Genomic DNA, 19,687 nt, shown 5'->3' with positions numbered 1-19,687 from the left:
CATGTCATGAAGACTAAGCCTGATTTATTTCCTTTGATACTCTGCATTTCTTGCCATCCATGTCTTAATTCTTATTTTTGCACCTATTCCAAATCAATGCTTGAATTAAGACAAGAAAAACATTATACACAAGAAGACCAGTCTTCCCATTGTGTCAAAGGATATGTCCCCTGCCTGATATTATCACATAGGACCCTCTGGTAGAAAGGGGCTATTTGTTTGTGACTAAGGTAGGTTATTTTTTTATTTTAACATGAGGGATATATTGATTGGAAAGAATTAAGGAGCCAATTCAGAATTGCCTGAGTTAGCATAATCCTCGATCCCTTCCCCCAACTCCAGATGGTCTTGAACTTAGAAATTGCCCATAGTTGTCCAGAGGACTCCAGAATAGCCAAATTAAATATGGGGATTCTGCAATTCTTGAGTCCAAAGTAATATTTATTTTCTTTACGATTTTTTTTTTTTTTAGGTCCGAGTTTGCCGAAATCAACAAGTTGACTAGCCCTGGCTTTTGTGATTTCGGAATTTGAACATTGCAAGGGAATGCTTAAACAATACGAGCCTTAAAATGATAACAAACTTCGGATTTTCTTCAAGAAAATGTCTTAGTGGATATTGGCACTTAGAGATACCAGTATCCACAGTATGTGCATGTTGTTGTTTTGGATCATGCTTTTCTTAAGATAAATATGACAATATTTATGAACACATATATTTGACAATAAGGATAAGAAATAAGAACCATTTCTTGGTATTTAAAGGGCAATTGGCATTTTAAAAAAAAAAACACACAGAGACGAACAAAAAGACACTTTGGAGTTGGATGCCCTTTGATGCAGAGAGCCCTTTAGCATAATAGGAGGATGGCTTGGTGCTTTTTTGATACAGGACAATGTTTTGATAGGGCTGCAAACCTATCAAAATAAGGAAAGTTTCTTTCAAAACTCACCGGAAATTGTAATTTTAGAATTGGAAAACATTCAAATCAATCTTCTCAGACTCGACCATTATGGTTGTGAAAAAATAAATTAGGACTTCAAGCCCTAAAATAATATATATTGTAACAAATTATCTAGACCATCCTTCGTCGTAAAAATAACTGTTAAAAGATCTGCAAGATATTTACCATTTTTTGAGATTCAAATTTTGTAACCTGTGCTGAACCATCTTGGAGATTTCCCATACTCAAATTACTTTCCATATGAGAATTACGAGATGAGACTTTTACTTCATTTCCATAGAGCCTAGGCCTGCATCCTTTTAATATAGGGTGCGGTTTGTATAGAGCCTAGGGTCTAACAATCAAATTAGAGCCTACCTTTAAATAGTGTCGAGAAAATGTGGTTTCAATATTGGAAATCTTTGTGATAACCTTAAAATATATTTTCATATTTATTCATAAAGTTTAAAGCGTCAAAAATAGTGTAGATCGATAGATCTATGAAAACTTGAAATCCTGGAAATTGACGGTCCAAAAATGCGTTACAAGATGCACTATTTTCAAAACTTGAAATCCACTTTTTTCTCATGTCCATGTGTCTTGATGTCGAGATGACCATTTTGAATATATTTAGGCATCAAAACATCATCTTCTAGCAAAATTTTTGATGTAGGCTCAATTTTTTTTTGGATAATTCAATAGGGAAAGATAAGCCCCTACCTGATTTTTCAAGTAGATAAGGAGTTAGCTTTTTTAAGGTATTAGTGGGATAGTATTAGTGGTGGGAATGGAAACCACAACATGGTGATTGGGGTGTAGGGTACTACCACCATGATCCAAGCCCCTTCCCAGAGGGTATGTTAGTAGGGAAGTCCCTTCCCAACGTAATCGTAGTAAGTCAGTAGGGATTTGGGCCCCTACCCTTTGGTGAGAATGGAATCAGAGATCTCACCATAGGGCTCGACAATATTACTGCTAAGGACCTAGGCTATTCTCAACCCTACCTATCATTAAACTTAGATTGTAATTATTTCATGTGTATTGAGTTTGGGGAAGTATTTTATGACGCGACAAATTTTTAAAGCATCCTCATTCTTTGCTAGAAAAAGCAATTATAGTGTCAGAAAACTCCCAAGTCGATCATCTCGACTTTAAGAAACTAAACTAATGTATTTTAAAATACTTTATTTGGACTGTCCATTTTATATGTTTACATTTCCACGAGATTCACACCATTTTTATACTTCAAATTTTTATAATTAACAAAAAATAAAATTTCAATCCTTCGTAAGGGTTTCCACGCCAGAAGCATTTTCAATGGTGTTTCCTCACGCTAATTGCACCCCTACAATTTTGGAAAAAGTTTATATAGAGCCGAGGTTCTAAACAATCAAATTAGAGCCCATCTCAAACCTTTCATTAGAAGAGGTTGTTTTGATGCCCAAATATCCTCAAATTGATCATTTCGACATCAAGATGCATAGACATGAGAAAAAATGGATTTTAAGTTTTGGAAATAGTGCATCTTGTAACGCATTTTTGAACCATCAATTTTTAAAATTTTCAAGTTTTTATAGATCTGCTCGATCTACACTATTTGTGAAGCTTTTAAATTTTATAATTAAAGATGAAAATATATTTTAAGGATATCACAACTATTTCTAGTAACGAAACCACATTTCTTGACACTATTTGAAAGTGCGCTTTACTTTGATTGTTTAGATCTTCGACTCTATACAAACCGTACCCTTCAATTTTTTATCAGAAACCTAACAAAGTACACTTTTTATTCTTTGCAAAATATTTATATATTTCCAAGCCCAGGTCATTTTAGTAAAAGGATTGTTTTCTTAACTTTAGGCACACATGTTAGGCTTTTGTCATTGTATGTGGGGACATTTTATGCATATACTATTTGCTTGAATCATCGCTTTTGATGGGCTAGTGGGCATTATTTTTATAAAATAATTAAATTAAAACAAATTATGATAATTGATTCATTGTTATATCTTTAGGGAGTTCTTGTTTAGAGCAAATGCATCATCATTACCCTTAAATTTACTTTGGTGCCACTTTAATCATTTCCTTGGGAAGGCTTTTAAGGCCTAAGTTTAAATGTTTTGTCCTTTGGTTGATACTTTTTAAGGAGTCATTTCATATGAGAATGCAAGCCGTCCTTTTTATGCTTTTTATACATTCTGTTGCTTTTTCAAGTACTACTTTGACCATCCTTGTGGATAATTAGGTATTGGTGGGAGGGAAAAATGTTGAAATTATTCCAGTTTCTGCCCATTATCAAATAAATCTCTTATCAATCTATTTCTCTCTCATATCCACAAATGCACACACTCACACTCACACACAAACACATCAGTTACTGAGATTTTCACTTGAATATTTCTCTCTCTCACACACACACAAACAGATATTTCATTAGAATCTCTCTCGATCTATATATATATATATATATATATATATATATATATATATAAAGTATATATATATATATTGTCTTTCAACAGTACAAATGTAATAATTTTAGTTAGTAACAAAATATATTGCCTTTCAACAGTAGAAATATAGTAATTTTAGTTAGTAACAAGCTATCCTTTACCAACTTTATGATGTAATTAAGAGGCATGGTTTTTATGCATCTACATGTACACTTGGGTAAAATGTCGAATAGTTAATCTTTTTGAGTAGTTTTATAAGGGAAAAGTTTTAATAAGGTTGCAATAGAATCACCGATGCAACTAAAAAATCTCTCGGAAATATTGTTTTAAATGTTGAAAAAACCTTTTAATCGATCATCTCGACATCGAGATGTATGAATATGAAAAAAGAAAGTTTTTGAGACCCAAAACTAGGCATCTTGCAACACATTACCTAGACCGTCCATTTTCAAGGTTTTCATATATTTATAGATCTACTTGATTTTAACCGTTTTTGGATTTTTAACATTTTCTAGTCATGTATGAAAATAGATTTTAAGATAATACTAAGAATTTTTTACAACAAAATTACATGTTATGATCAAATTTTAATGTGCGCCTTAATTGGATTGTTTAAGGTTGCAACCTTATAGAAGCCCCACAACCTTAAACAATCCAATTAAGGCGCAACTCCAAATTTTATCGTAATATGTAATTTTGGCACAAATAATTATTAAGATTATTTAAAAATCTATTTTCATATATAAATCTAAAATGTTAAACTCCAAAAATAGTCAAAATCAAGTAGATCTATAAACATATGAAAATATTGAAAATGGACGGTCTAGATAATGTGTTGCAAGATGCACTATTTATGGGACTGAGAATCTGTTTTTTTTTTTTTTTTTAATATTCATATATGTCGATGTCAAGATGATCAATTAGATGGTCTTTTAGCAATAAAACAACATTTTCCGATGGATTTTTTAGGTACAGCTGTAATTCTACATTTTAAAGTTGCAACCTTAGATAAACTTTTTCCTTTTATAAATAGACGCCCTGTTTTATCACTAAGTCTTTGCATGTCGTTAACATTTGATTAGGGCTCTAATTATTTCCCATCTCCTTGTGTGTATTACTGAGTTCTTAATTGTGCCATTTATTTATTTTATTGGTTTTGGTTTCATATCTTTACGAAAACACAAAATTGAGGGGAAATGGACAAATATCCATATTACCTGTTCACAATAGAGAAGTTTACTTAAAAATTTATATTTGTTTTTAAAAGTGAAAAATAGTCCATTATATTTCATATTTCATATTCTGCATTTAAGTCCCACTTCTTGATAGCATATAGTGCCTCTTAATTTGTTTCTTTTTACTGGATCCCAAAAATATTTAAGAAAAATTTATGTGATGTTGATAATGCTCACAATTACACATTGTAAAAATAATGAGAAAACGTCAAAAATAAATGTAGCCAAAATATTATACTATATGCAATGGTATATTGGTAATGTTATTTATTTTGCATTTTTAAATATTTCTTTCATTGATAGACATACCCAAAACTAGTACGCTTGCAACATTTACTGGCATACACAATTGTTGGCCAACATACGACAGGCCATATTAAATATTGGACAACAATATTGAACAATAAATGTGAATATATCTTGTTTTTTTGTTTTTGTTTTTTTTGTTTTTTTTTTTTTTAAGGACGACTACAGTATCAAAATTTCAAGTCCATTAGATTCATAAAAATAAATAAAAATATAATCCTCACCGGGCATCTAGATCAACGAGATCCAATTTGGTCCATCCAAGGTAGGCTTGGGGCTCACTATCTATTTTTCCTTTCATCGATAATAATGTAGTATATACCAAAAAGATGAGAAATACTACTGATAATTCATAATTGCAATATAAATTTGGGTATTTAATTTAGCCAAGCCTAATTTTAGTAATAAGCGAATTTCCGTTGCTCTGGGTGGATTACTAAATGCATGGGTATCCACATTAGCCCATAAATATTTATCTAAAATTACTAAATTTGAGCTGGCCACGGATGTTTTGGAAGGCTATTTTTGGGTATTCTCTAAAAGAGGGAGGCTATTTCAATAGTTAACTCGCAGAAGAACAAATAATGAAAAAAAGACCCGGAAAAGAAGCCGACGAGACAAAAGCCCCAAAAAAAAGGGCCGAGTTATTTAGAGCACGAGCGAGGCTTCTAATCAAAAGTCTATACTGCGAAATGACCAAAGAGCCCCTTGTTTGAGACAAAATAACATGGAGGCCCTTTCCCACAGTGGCCTAGGTACTCCAATCAAAAATAAAAATTACATTGAAGATGCAAATCAAGATTTTATAATAGGAAGAAGTTTATGAGGTTGCAATCTTATTTGTAAGGAGTGTGGCCGTATAAGGTATCAACTTTAAACAATTTAATTAACATGCGCCTCCAAAATTCATCAAAAAAATATAATTTTAGTGTCAAAAATTTCAATAATGACCTAAAAAAGTACTTCACATATAATTATCAAATTTACACTCAAAATATGGTACAGATCGAGCAGATCCACAAACATATGAAAATCTTGAGAATCGATGCTCTAAATAATGTATTTAGTACAAAATGTACCTTTTTTTGTACTTTCAAATCATTTTTCTTTTCACATCATTATGTTTTGAGGTCGAGATTATCGATTAGAGGGTTTTCAACCATCAAAACAACCTTTCTTGTAGCGTGTTTTTTTTTTTTTTTCAGTTTACGTTTGCAACACTGTATGAACTTTTTCCGTATGGTTGCACTAATCTATGTTATCTATTGTATTTGGCTAGAGTAAATTTAACACTACTTCAAAAGATATGCCATCTTTTATTCTATTTTAAAAAACATATCAAATATGCACGGTCTAACTAAATTTAATAGCATAACTAGCCAAAAAAAAACTAAAATGGGCAGTGTAGAACGTCGCAACCTCACATCTGCAAGTAAAGTTGCCTAATTATATAAACCACTTTATAATAAGGCACTATGTTAATGAAGCTTAGGACTCATATACACATATACATCACCTCTCCACGATCTATTTTTGCAATGAATTTTGGATTTATTTTTTAGGTTTATGTAATTTCTAACATATATATCATTAATTTGTAAAAAAAAAAAATTATAATTTTTCAAGAAAACTTTTAGGCCATTAATTTGTATCTTTTTTGGAGGAGCCGCTACTCTATATCAATCTTTAAGATGGATGTGAGACTGATTTGTATCCTTCTTTTGTGCTGATGCATGCAGCTTCATTAGCTAACAAAATTGTCATTAGCACACAAATTATTAGAGGTTGAAAAGAATCCTCTCTAAAAAGCATGGATAATTTGGCATTCGAATTTAGGTCGAGGCTAATTTAGGCATTGACCAAAACAATAATTCAGTCACTTGCGAATCTCCCTCCAAGGGCAAAAAAGTCCAGAAGAAAAGGCCAATTTTGGGCACATTCAAAAATTGAAGAGATAAATTGGTTATTTCAGAAAATGATAAGGGCATAATAGTCATACAATTTTATGCTCAATACCTCCTTTTAAAGCTCGTCTCTTCTCTCCATGGATTGGCCTAAAATTTGCAGAGAAGAAACCTCGACTCAAATGCTTCCTATATACAAGAATGCAATGTACACCATTTATAGATTTATTTCATTTTCTCAGTTAATTACTTTAAAATCCCACATTTTTCAGTGCTGAACACCCCAAAGCTTCAGAGCTCTAGAAAAGGTGCATTTCCAGTTCAAATCATCGAGCTACACAGTAAGCTTTTTTTTTATTTAATCTGAAAATTCAGAATTATCAGCTTTTTATGGGTTTAATTTATTTGGGTCGGTGGGAAAACTAGTAAGAGGAGAAACCAACATCTTGGAATGGATTGGTCTCTTGGATGTGAACTTGACGTGATTACTTGAATCTGGTTTGTCCCGAAATTCAATGAGTAGTGGATTTTAGATGGGTGGGTTGTGGAGAAGCGGGGAAGATTGAAAAGGCAGATCTTTTTACTGTTTTAGTGCTTTGTTAATAGACTTGCGGAAGTTTTTTTAATCTGGTTTGGTGTTGGATTGCTTATTGACTCTTTATTGTATTAGATCTGAAAGGAAATGTAAGGTTCTTATGGGATCCCTGGAGGATTGGATTTGATTTCTTCTTGTTGGTTTTGGAGGATTGGTGCAGTGTACTAATACGGGTTTGTTGGTTTTGTGAAGTAAATTTATTTTCTATTTATGCATGAGAAATAGAAGATTTGGTGAAGTTGGGTCTACTGTAGTTATCTCTCTATGAATTCAAGTTGGCTTATAAGAAGGTTTTGTGCAGCTTGTGTTACAGTCTACATTATCATGTGCTTTGAATGTATTGGGATTTCGAAGAATTTGAGTATTGGGTTTTGACAGTTTTAGAGCTGAGTTAAGGGATTTTTTGGGACATAATCTGCTCATGAGTTGGGACTTTGAGGAAATTTCTATTAGAGGAGATTAAGTTACTGTGTAATTCTGTTTATTTTGTTTTATTTTTGGAGTTACCAGTGTTATTCGATTAAAGTGAATGATGGTTTTGGTTCTTGAAAATCAAGGATAGGCAATGGGTTTTCTCCTTCTTCCTTGTAATCTATAACCTACTAAAAGAGAAGATGTTTATCAGGAGTAACTCTGTTTTACTTCTGTAATTCTGTTAAATAGGGTATATAGTTTTGGTTACGGAAGAGTCAGTTTCATGATGGTTTTGGTGGCAAGCAATTTGGGTGTTGGTTGATGGGATTTTAATCATTTTATGATCGATAAGGAGCTGGTTCCATGGAATTGATTGATCCCTGTGATAACTAGCCATAAAATAAAATAAAAGCAAAGAAAAGAAAGCAAAAAGAAAGAGAAAGGACTGATTTTTAGGAAGTTTCATGCTTAAAGGTTAAAAATGACTTCTTTTAGGAGGACTATGTCTGTGGTTCAGCGAGATGGGCCTGCACAGAATGGTGAGTCATTTTCAATCTCTTCTCCATCTCACAGGTTTTCGCCCATGCAGAACTACTCTCCTCCTTATTTCAGTGCCACAAATTTTTTGTTGGTACTATCAAGGTTTGGCTCTTTATTTCTCGGTGTATTCTCGCACAAGTCCTCACGGACAACAGAGAGATCAAAAACGAGAAGTCAAGTCTGGAAAAGGGCGTATATTCACTTTGTCCTTTGTTTTATGGTTGGTCTTTTTGCTGGTTTTACCCCATTTAGCTTGATGGATGACTCTCCAAACCTTGTATCAAAAAACCAAGCTTTTTCGTTTGATATGAACCCCCAACCCGTGAATATGCATACCAATGTTCTCAAGGCTGATGACACAGTTTCTCTGGTGGAGAATAAAGAACCTAAGAAGAACATTATCGTGGAATTGGCAATAAAGGGGGACTCTAGTATCGATGCTTCCTTGCCTTTGTCATATAAGAATCGTGCTAGCTTAGTTGAGTTATCTCCTATTGAGAGTTTTAATTTATCACACCGAAAGCTATTGATAATTGTGACTCCGACATATAATCGAGCTTTTCAAGCTTACTATCTGAATCGTTTGGCTTATACACTGAAACTTGTGCCACCACCATTGCTCTGGATAGTAGTGGAGATACCCGTACAATCCATGGAAACTGCTGAGATTTTGAGGAAGACAGGGGTTATGTATAGGCACCTTGTGTGTGAGAAGAATTTTACAAGCTCGAAACTCCGAGGTGTTAATCAGCGGAATGTGGCTCTTGCCCATATTGAAAAGCATCATCTTGATGGAATTGTGTACTTTGCTGATGATGACAATGTTTATTCAACTGATCTATTTGAACAAATGAGAAAAATCCGGTAAATTTTGGCTCTTGTACTGAATATTTACATGTCTTCCAAATAGAATAAGTACAACATGATTTATCCGATTGTATGATTAAGAAATTATGTGGTGCCTTATGATTGCCACATTAATGTTTTGTTTAGGATCTGCTCTTTCATGTTTCAACACCCATCGATAAATACAATGCCCTCTGAATTTTACTCCAGCTTTTTTTTGGGGGGGAGCAATGTTCCTAGCATGCCCATCATGAAGAAAGTTTACGAGGAGAAATAATTATATACTATACCTCTCCAAGCATATCAAATGTTGCATTACATAAGAGTCTATCTAGAGCCTTTTTGTCTTTGGATCTCTTAATCATTTTTAAAAATATATGAATGCTGATAAATTTGAGGCATAACTCACTTATCAAAGAAAAAGAGAAAAAAAAAAAAACAACTGAGCCAAGGTATTTGATAGTTCCCAATTTCTTAGATGTGGATTTGCAATATTATGTAAAGTGTTTTTTCATATATTATTAAAATCAGTATATGTGAAGTTAGTATTGTAAAGGTAGTCTTTAGATGCTAATGTATTACTTGCCAGGCTCTATTACTTGTTTTTACATTGTATTAGCCTTGTTTTATGCCATTGTGAAGTTATTTAATTTTTGATAGCAATGAATTATAAGTTATATAACAGAATATGTATCATAGGAAATGATTTTTTTAGAATAGTGGAGATGAAGTAAAGCTCTGATTTCATATACAACTACAATGTCACAGCAAAAGTCAAGATGTGATTCCGCACTTATGTCCATGTATAAGTAAAAGATGAAATTACCCTTAACCTTACATGGGTTATATTAGTGACCATAATGGCTCTTCAAGCATCTGTTGTCACCCAAAAAACAGTGGAGAAGTCGATGCCCAGTGAGGGACTTTGCTGCGAATATAGAGGTAGAGAAGTGGTAAGTGACTTCATAAAAAATTACGAAGTGAAATAAGGCTACAACCAAAATGATTGCAAGTATACTGATGTGCCTGTAGTTAAATGAAATGATAAATTGTCAAGTAATCATATTTTATAGCCTGTTGGCTCTAATCAGAAAAAAGGTCACCTAATTATTCCTTTAGAATTGGATGACATAAGCTCTATATTTTACTTCAATGCTAGATTTTGAGATAGTATCCTCCTTCCTCTTTTAAGAAACAGGAGAATTGTCAATGAACAGGCAGAAACTTGTTTTGGAGAATCATCACCAATAGACCTGCTATTTCATGTTCTAGTTCAAAGCATATATCGCTAGACAGGAGATATCACCAAGGAGCCTGTCAACATCTGTGTTGGATAGTCATCATCAAAGGAACCCGCCATAACAAAACATGTTCTAGTTGAAGGATAAGATTGAATGAGGCTTGAAAAGGAGGTCACTTGCTGAGGTGGTATGCATGTAGCAGATATAAGCAATCACCACCATTGAGTTTCTCCACAGTGTACTGTATAGAGTCAATAGGTGTAATGTTTGAGTGAATTACAATAATTTTACAACACTTCCTAGAACTTGTGGGTGAGTTGTAAAGTTAGGCTACCCATCTTTATGGTGAAATGAACATTCGATATTCAACTATGGAAGCTTCGAAGGCCATTTGTGCCAAGCAAAATGAATCCTTCAGACCTTGCGAAAAAAGTACCCATTTACATCCCAAGAAACTGTATTATGGAAAAAACCATTAACTTCTAAAATTCTCACTTGAAACAATTCGTTGCATCTTTGTTGGAAAACAGTTTATTAACTCCAATATTTAGAAATCATCACAGTATTATATAAATATCAAAACCTACCAATGGAGTATGGGTTATTAGACAGGAATTTCAAACTTCTCTGTTGAATGCCTGATGGCTTGATTTATTCAAGCTAATCAGGAGTAATTAGTTTGAGTACTAGCCTTCTAAAGCTGACCAATCAATGATGAATTTCTGATTTATTAGCCTTGGGGTGGATGCATATGAATCTACTCTTGGAGATCCAAATCTGGGCATGGGGCTGATCAATGGGACACTAATGTCTTGATGCAAGGTTTATGGCAGTCATTATAGCGGTCGTATGAGTGACATGAGCAAAGCCTAATCTCATGTTCTTGTTTGTATGTCTCAGATAAGAAATGAGCTTTTTCTTATTTTATTTTATTTTATTTTTTCCTGTTTTTCTTTTTCTTTTTCTTTTTGTGATTTAGACCTATTAGTTATTCCATCCATAATAGCTCATTTATGTACTACCCCTATACATCCAATAACTAATTTTCCAAAGGGTACAATTACCAACTCCCATGCTTGGTAACATCTTGGGATTTGTCTCGCATGGGCTCATTCCTGGATTGAGACCTTGTTCCTTTAGAACTATTCACTGTAGGGTGTGTTAGAATGATACGAATGAATTCCATGATTTTCTGGGGAGTAAGAGCCACTGAAGACACCATACAAATTAGCTTTATTATGTTTTCCCGTGTGAATGATGGCAAGCGAGAGGTTATATCACTTGCTACTGCCGTACTAGTATTCATAGAAGATATGTATTAATACAAAGCTGGATTTCAATGTGTATGCTGTTCTAAAAAAATATAAGCTAAAAGTTTTATTGGAATGATACTCGGAAAAAGAAAAGAAGAGAAGAGAAAAAAAATTGTTCTAGGCCCAGAATAAGTAATAGAATTAGGAATTCAGGAATGTAATGAATTCTGTTGGTGAAAAACTTTAAGTACTATCACATCGAAAAGGATTTCAATGTATTCTGAATATTGCATGGTGTGAGATAAAAAATGTATGAGACACCTTCATAATATGGACAGGGTTTTAGATTTGGTGGATAAGCTGGAAAGACACATCAAACAGATTTTTACTCTAATGTATGTTATGCTTGACTTGGTTGAAGGATAAACCATGCATAACCAAAGACTCTTAGATGTGTATAATCTTGTGCTTTTTAGTTAATTTCTAGATAATGATAATAATGATGCCCAAAGTAAATGAGATACATTCATCTATGAATTTTCAAGTCTGTCTTAATAGTGATGTGGTGATTTTGTCCAGTATTACCATTATTTTTAACAATCTCCTAGTAAATTCTAAAGTACTGAAAATACTTTATGTGAATTGAGTGAAGTCGTCAACGAAAATTAGTATTTTTAAGCCAAACATTGCAAACACTAAGGGACCTCGGACACTATGAACACGGTGCACATGTCAAAAGAGGCATAAAGGTATATGACCTTGTGTTTCTAGTCAACTTTCATAACAATGATGCCAAATATGAATTAGGTAAATGCAAGTGAGATATGAGATTAATGGTCTAAATAATAGGATATTGTTTTTGTTCACTGTATTTGACTGTGTGTTTTTGCTTGTGCACGCACAGTGTATGTGTGTGCGTTTCTTTTCCTGTGCGTATATGTGCATGTGTGCGCTTCTGTGTGTGTGCACCGCATGTGCGTGTTTGTAAGTGTGGTATCGAACAAAACTAGTGTTCAAAAAGATGACAACCAGAGTTTAAACATAAAGGTTTTTAGAATCTTTGTAAGTAGAGATTCTAAAATACCTCTTATGAAGCAAACTAAAAAACTATATGAAATGAGGGTTGTCATCAACAAAAGTTCATGATATTTTAATTTTTTTGTCAGATCTTGATAATGCTGAGAGGTCGCAAAGTGTACTAGCCACCAGGCTAGAAAATGCGTTGCTATATTAGATGACACATTCGAGCATTAATTATATTGTTTTACAGAGCAAATCACATGACTATAAATCTCTCATTCAAGTTAATGATATGAAGCTTTGCACAAGACAACTGCCAGGAGAGATAAAGCTAGTATGATCTGTTATAGAAACAGATTTAGAGAGAACATGTAGAACATTATTATGCTAACGTCATTATGTTAGAGACTAAAACCTTATCTCCTTTTTTGTATCCACCATATTGTAAAATAAATTATCTGTGCATATCATATGAATCTCAGAAATGCTTTTAGTTTATGCATGAAATATCTATGCCTGCAAAGCATCTTTTTGAAATGAATACGGCAAATATTGGGAGGCATTGAGTGCTGTAGAACAATGTCCAAGGTTCAATCACTGCTAACCTGCTCCTTATCTCTCTTTTTTTATTGATAGTTTGATAACCTCCTCCTTATCAAACATAATTACGATGTTCTTTTTCTATATCTTGCTCTTGGGTGGCTTACTTTCTCCTAAATCTGATGTTCTTACAACGGTTCATAGGTAATTCTTGATGAAAAATGCTCTCCTGGTACACTTTTGCTCGTCTTCTCACGGACATCCCTAGGAATATTTAGTAGCAATGCTCCTTATCCTTTTGATAAGGCAGAGGCACATAGCTTACCACAAAACAATTATTTATAAAAATCCTAAAAACATGAAGTAAGAGGGATATTTGCCAAAATGTAGGACCTCTTGGTGAAATTTTTCAGGCAAATGTTGTTCCTGTACTCAAGGAGTCAGGACATGGGCATATTTTGGACACATGATGTTTTGATTTGTCCTTCATGTTTCTTTATCTTAGTCTCATATCTGTTCAATTTGAACCTGAGAAAAACCCCTGTTTGCTTTGTCTTAAGTACTTCCTTGTTATACTACAAAAAGATTGTTTGCACTTAAATTTTTGAAGATGAGTAGATTTGGTTCATTTATCTGATTTTTTTATTTCGCTTGACAATAAGAAAGTGCTGCTACTTCAATTTTGTGCCTTTTAGAATTTCAACTGGCACATCTGCGTCAAAGTACCTGATTTGTGTTGTGCATTTGTCCAAGTAATGGACAATTTTCTATGACTTCTCAAAGAAAAAAGGTTCTATAAGATTGTCAGTACACTTTAAAATTGATTTCTTTTCTCCCATCAGTTTAATATTGTTAAGTTAATGTTAGAGTGCTTCAAATTCTTGAAGTTCATTCCCTTTTGATTTCAGAGGCTTCTGTATGTATTTATTGTTATTATCAATCATTTGATATTTTCTTTTAACCTTAGTAGTTTCTAGATCCAATGTACTAGTGCCATGACTAGTTTGCTTATGAATTATAGGCGCTTTGGCACCTGGCCAGTTGCCATGCTTACGCATAGCAAGAATAAAGTGATTTTGGAAGGGCCAGTTTGCAACAAGACCCAAGTTACCGGTTGGCACACTAGTGAGAGGAGCAAGAGATTTCAAAGGTTCAATGTTGATTTATCGGGGTTTGCTTTCAATAGCACTATACTGTGGGACCCTAAGAGATGGCATAAACCCACTATGGAATCCATTAGACAGCTAGACTCAGTCAAAGAGGATTTCCAGGTTAGTTATCTTTCTCCAGTGACAGCATTCAATTCCATTTATTTCATTTTTTCTTCTCCCTTCATTTGGCGAAAGTATGTGATAGGTCTGATGGTTTTCTTCTTTGTTGCATGAGACGTAAAAAAGATTACATTTGAGCACTAAAAGTTTAAGATTTAAGGCTACTTTAGTGCTTTCTTGTTGGATAAGGATATATATGATAATTGTTTTTGAGCACCGTAGAGTATCTCGACTTTAGTTCATGAAGCACTTGATGATCATGTGACTTAAATGTTGTAGTGTATGTTGAACTTTGAATACTCATTTTCTTTCTCTCATTCGACAGCCGGATTTTTGTTTTTGTAATGATGAACTTTTCATGGATCAAAGATAGTATTTGGCTGTTAAAGGAAGGCTTGCAAACTACTTTCTATGTTAAGTTTGATATTTGATCCCCTGCCAATTGTTCTCAAGTTGGAATATCCTAACATATAATGAGTATACATAGATGTGTGTATCAGCTTGTAAATGTGTATATTAATTAATGGGAGTGGATTATGTATGCCTACTAGTTGACCGCTACAGTAAACACCAATGGTCAAGATTGAATCTAGGCCGATTTGATAGGCACAACCTCTTTTCGTATTTGAATTTTAATTTTTTTTCTATAATTCCAAATCACTTGAAATTTTAGGTATATATTCTTCTTATCAAGGTGCACCTAATAAAAATATTAAAAAAATAATCCACAAAAAAATTGACCAAAATACCCCTGAAACTTTACAGGGGTATTTTGGTCAATTTTTTATGTACAATATTTTTTTTATATTTTTTGAAGATTCAACTATTTTTTATGTACACAAGATCCAAATTTCAGATCAATCCGATTTGTAGAAAAAAAATTAAAATTCAAACACTACAGGACACTGTAGATCGTCAGATCGATCCAAATTCAATCTGGGCCATTGGTGTTTATTGTAGCAGTACGCCCTTGGGCTGACAGGATCGTTTCCCTTAATTAATTAGCACCCTAGTATATAGCGAGCGATGATTTTTATTATGCCTACCACTTTCAGGAGACAAAGTTTATCGAGCAATTGGTTGAAGATGAAAGCCAAATGGAGGGTCTACCTGATGATTGCTCGAAAATTATGGCTTGGCGTCTACATTTGGAAGCCCCTGAACTCGTGTATCCTCAAGGTTGGCTCATACAGAACTTTGGACATCCTAGTTCCTCTAAAGTGTAAGGGGCCCTTGTGACCCCATCTACTTCGACGCTGATCTATGCTTTAAAAAGGTTTGTGCCTCCACCCAACCACAGGGTCCCCCTTTTTTCTCTCAACTCTCTGTGTGTGTGAATTTTCCTGAATTATTTCAATAGTATTATGTATTCAATGATTAATCTGCTACATTCAGTTGATGTTTTACTTACCATGCTAAAGAATAAAAAAGGTTATTCATCTATGGTAAATTCATTCATCTGAATATATTCTTATGCTACTTCCAATCATATGGCAGGTCCTTCAAGAATTTTATATTCCCAACAAGTAACATCCTCCCGCCGCTACGATGGCTGCCCACAACGCCAACTTTTGGTGGTCTCGTAATGTTATGGATGCGGAGTCCATTTTTCCCTTCTTTTTTCTTTTTTGCTTTTTCCTTACTATTTTTGCTCCTTCAGATTCTTTCCTCTCTCTATAACTCTCTTCATTTTCTTTCTAGCTTTGTTTTTGTTTCAACAATTTATATTTAAGGCTAAACTATCTCATGTAAAGTAATATGAGCTTGTTCATTGTTCTAACCATTTTCAGGGAAAACAAACATATATTCTAGAGAGATATTGTTGTCTCCTACCAAATTGGTAGTTGGTTTGATTCCCAAATTGTATCTTTATATGTTATTCAAAAAATTCCTTTGTTCAACTTGGTTTTTGATGTCTCTTTATTAATTTATTGAATGCAATAAGGGTTGCCAGCTGGGCTTTTAGCTTTTGTTTTTTTCCTTTTTTTTCTTTTCCTAATCTATGTAATGATATCACTTAGAAAGTTTTGTCCGACCGCATTCATGAACAATGATCCCAGTTTGGATCAAAATTTGGTTTTCATGGCTTGACTAAATGCCAGGTTGTGCAGTTGAAATCAGGGGATTCTTCTTTTTAGATGGCATTTTTTCTCAAGTTTTGCTATGTTTAGAACTTGGGGAATGGTCCTGTGTTTTTTCAAAACAAGTCTTGTGGTGATTATAGCTCTTAACCATCCGATTAGAAGCCAATATCAAGATTAAAGAACAACATTGAGAATACAGGATTCATTCTCGAAATTGGGTTTATTGGACAGCTTAGGAACTAAAATCACTACAAGGCCATGAATCTAATATGCACAGCATCATTCCCCTTAAAATTTTAAGCCATGTTATATGCTTGCATATCAAAGGCAGGTAATGTCATTTGTTTGAAGGGAACATTTTTATCCGGATGCATGTATTTCTGCAATTAATTGGTTTTTAACTACCATTTTGGTCTGCAAAATATAAAATTTTGTAAATGCGGACATGATTTGGTCCAATATTGGTCCAGGAGACTAAAAGTGGAACCCAAATGTCCTTTGAATTTATTTTTTCATTTTGATGCTGAGTTTTGAACGGGGGATTAATTTGATTATAGGGATATAAAAGCTTAAAGCATGTTTCGAGCCACAAAAGTTGGCACTCCGCACCCAGAAAATCCACATTTCCACTTTCGAGTGGGGCACCCAAGGAAAGGGTCTGGGTTGTGTTGTAACGGCTGTAGCATTCTCATACCACGTTGTGGTTTTCAATCCTGCTGACACCATGCATTGAAACCTTCACAAAAAGCTAACTCCATGATCTATCTGAAAAAAGGGATAGGACTTGTCTACCCATTGAATTACCTTAAAAAAAAAAAAAACAAAGAGAGTATGGGGCACCTTAAACCCTTAGGGCCTTTTTGATAATAGGAAGTTAAGGGGAGGAAGATATTGTACAACACTTGTATTTGATGTATGGAACTTATACAGTAAAGAAGTCTCTCCAGAACTTCCATACTCTCTTGTGCTTAAAAAAAAAGTTCCATCTAAAATAGATGAACTTAAAAAAAAAAATTGCCTTGAAGATGAAGATGGCTTCTTCCTCAAATCTTGTTATGTCTCTCTTCTTATATTTATAGGGAAAATATAGACTGAGACCATTTACCTTTGGTACAAAGTGAGACATTAATCTTGACCATTTGATGTGAAATTGGGTGGCGCCAATTATTCCATTGATCAAGCTCAAACTTCAAATAATTTTTCTTGAACTTTGTAACACATCCAAGCTATCAAACTTCACATCGGATGGCTGTAAGTAATTGTGATCATTTTGTATCAAAGGTAAATGGTCTCATTGTATACAATCTCATATTTATATTTGTATTTATATTGTTATTTTAGATTTATATTATATTATCTATATTTCATATTTATATTATATTATATTATCTATATTTCATATTTATATTATATTATATTATCTATATTTCATATTTGTATTATAGTAATAATATAATATATTTTATTAATTTATATTTGTATTATACGTAATATAATATATTTATGTATTATATATTTTATTATATAAATATATTGTATTATATAATTGTTTACAACGAAAAATCAGATAGATCTTCGACTGACGATCCTTTAGTTCTGAATACTACAAACTCGTTTTTATAAGACTTGATAAAGAGTGTAGTCATTCAAATTCCAATCTAAGGGCATATCTATTAAAAAATAAACAGATTTGCTCTCATATCAGCAGCAGAGCTGACATCGATTCTATGCACAAAATCCTAAAAGAATAGCATTGAAAACTAAATAAATTTAATCAATAAATAAAGCATAGAGGATAAATATTACCTGGCCTGGCTAGTTGGCTCGAAACACCAGAGGCTTCAAGGCCTCGCCCGTATCAGGACCGCGGCTATGATTTACACTGTACGTCCTATGTATCTTCTTCAAACTCTTGGTTGAATGGGATTTTCTTGGATCTAAGATTGAAGGTTGTAGGCTAGAGTTTAATGGCCTAGGTTTTTTCTAGGAACTGTCTAAGTCTAGGACTTTTCTAGTATCAATGTTCTTTCTTTGGGTTCTGGGCACACTCTTACTGTCTAACCACAAAATGGTTGACAAAAACTTATTTTTAAAGGCCCAAAATTGGCTGGAATGGATATATTCTAATAACAAAAAGATATGCTAGGATTCTAGATCACTATGGAGACTATGGACTACGATGTTCTATGATTCAGAGATATTATAGAATAATATGGTCCTAAGAGTTGTCTAAAACTAAGAAAATCATTGAATTTGCCAATTTTTAAAAATAGGGTGTCTACAGTAATTTATTTTATTTATGTAATATATATTTACAATAGTATATATAATGCAAATTATATTAATAAAATAAATAGGTAGTACAATATATTATATGTTATATTATGTTAAATATATTATATATTATATTATGTTAAATATATTATATTATGTTAAATATATTATATATTATATTATGTTAAATATATTATATATTTATATTTAAATTATTAATATATATTTGAATATATTCAATATATATTTATAGGGTTATGTTACAGTGCTCACAATATTGAACATTTTATAATTGCACTCAATAAATTTTGGACATTTATATATCATTATTTTGCAATATAATTTTTTTTAGTAAGGTTATTTTTAGTTGTAAGTCAGGGTGTAATATTATCCACATAGGGTGACATCATCCGCAGCACACTGGTGACATTTAATACTTATCATCCGCAGCACACTAGTGACAGTTAATACTCGATGTAGGTGTTATCACACCCTCCTAGATGATGTCATACCCCTCATAATGACCAAAAATACCCTAAGTAAAAAATTATTGCATTACAAAACAAGGGTATATAAGTATCCAAAATTTATAAAGTACAATTATAAAATGCTTTATATGAGCACCCTAACATAACTCATATTTATATTATCTAATGGAAAAAGTTATCAATATATGAGCCCAATGGCCCATATTAAATTTGGGCCGATTTAAAGAATCACGGATGTTCGGTAGTGTTTAAATTTTAATTTTTTTTTTCTACAAATCCA

The 19,687-nt window shown here is 33.0% G+C and overlaps 1 protein-coding gene across 1 annotated transcript; it reads left to right on the top strand.

The window, feature by feature from the left end:
- The first annotated feature begins 6,988 nt into the window (after positions 1-6,988).
- On the top strand, positions 6,989-16,462 carry LOC18426690 (putative beta-1,4-xylosyltransferase IRX9H). The gene is made up of 4 exons (XM_088866729.1): positions 6,989-9,254; positions 14,312-14,561; positions 15,617-15,837; positions 16,059-16,462. Exons 1-3 carry the CDS (start codon positions 8,332-8,334, stop codon positions 15,785-15,787), a joined length of 1,344 nt encoding a protein of 447 aa, XP_088722855.1. The 5' UTR covers positions 6,989-8,331; the 3' UTR covers positions 15,788-15,837; positions 16,059-16,462.
- Positions 16,463-19,687: the final 3,225 nt, after the last annotated feature.

The sequence above is a fragment of the Amborella trichopoda genome, chromosome 5 (genome assembly GCF_054954075.1).
Source record: "Amborella trichopoda isolate Santa Cruz 75 chromosome 5, AtrichopodaSantaCruz75HAP2 v2.0, whole genome shotgun sequence".
Taxonomy (NCBI): Eukaryota; Viridiplantae; Streptophyta; class Magnoliopsida; order Amborellales; family Amborellaceae; genus Amborella; species Amborella trichopoda.
This window is presented reverse-complemented; position numbering and strand designations above follow the sequence as displayed.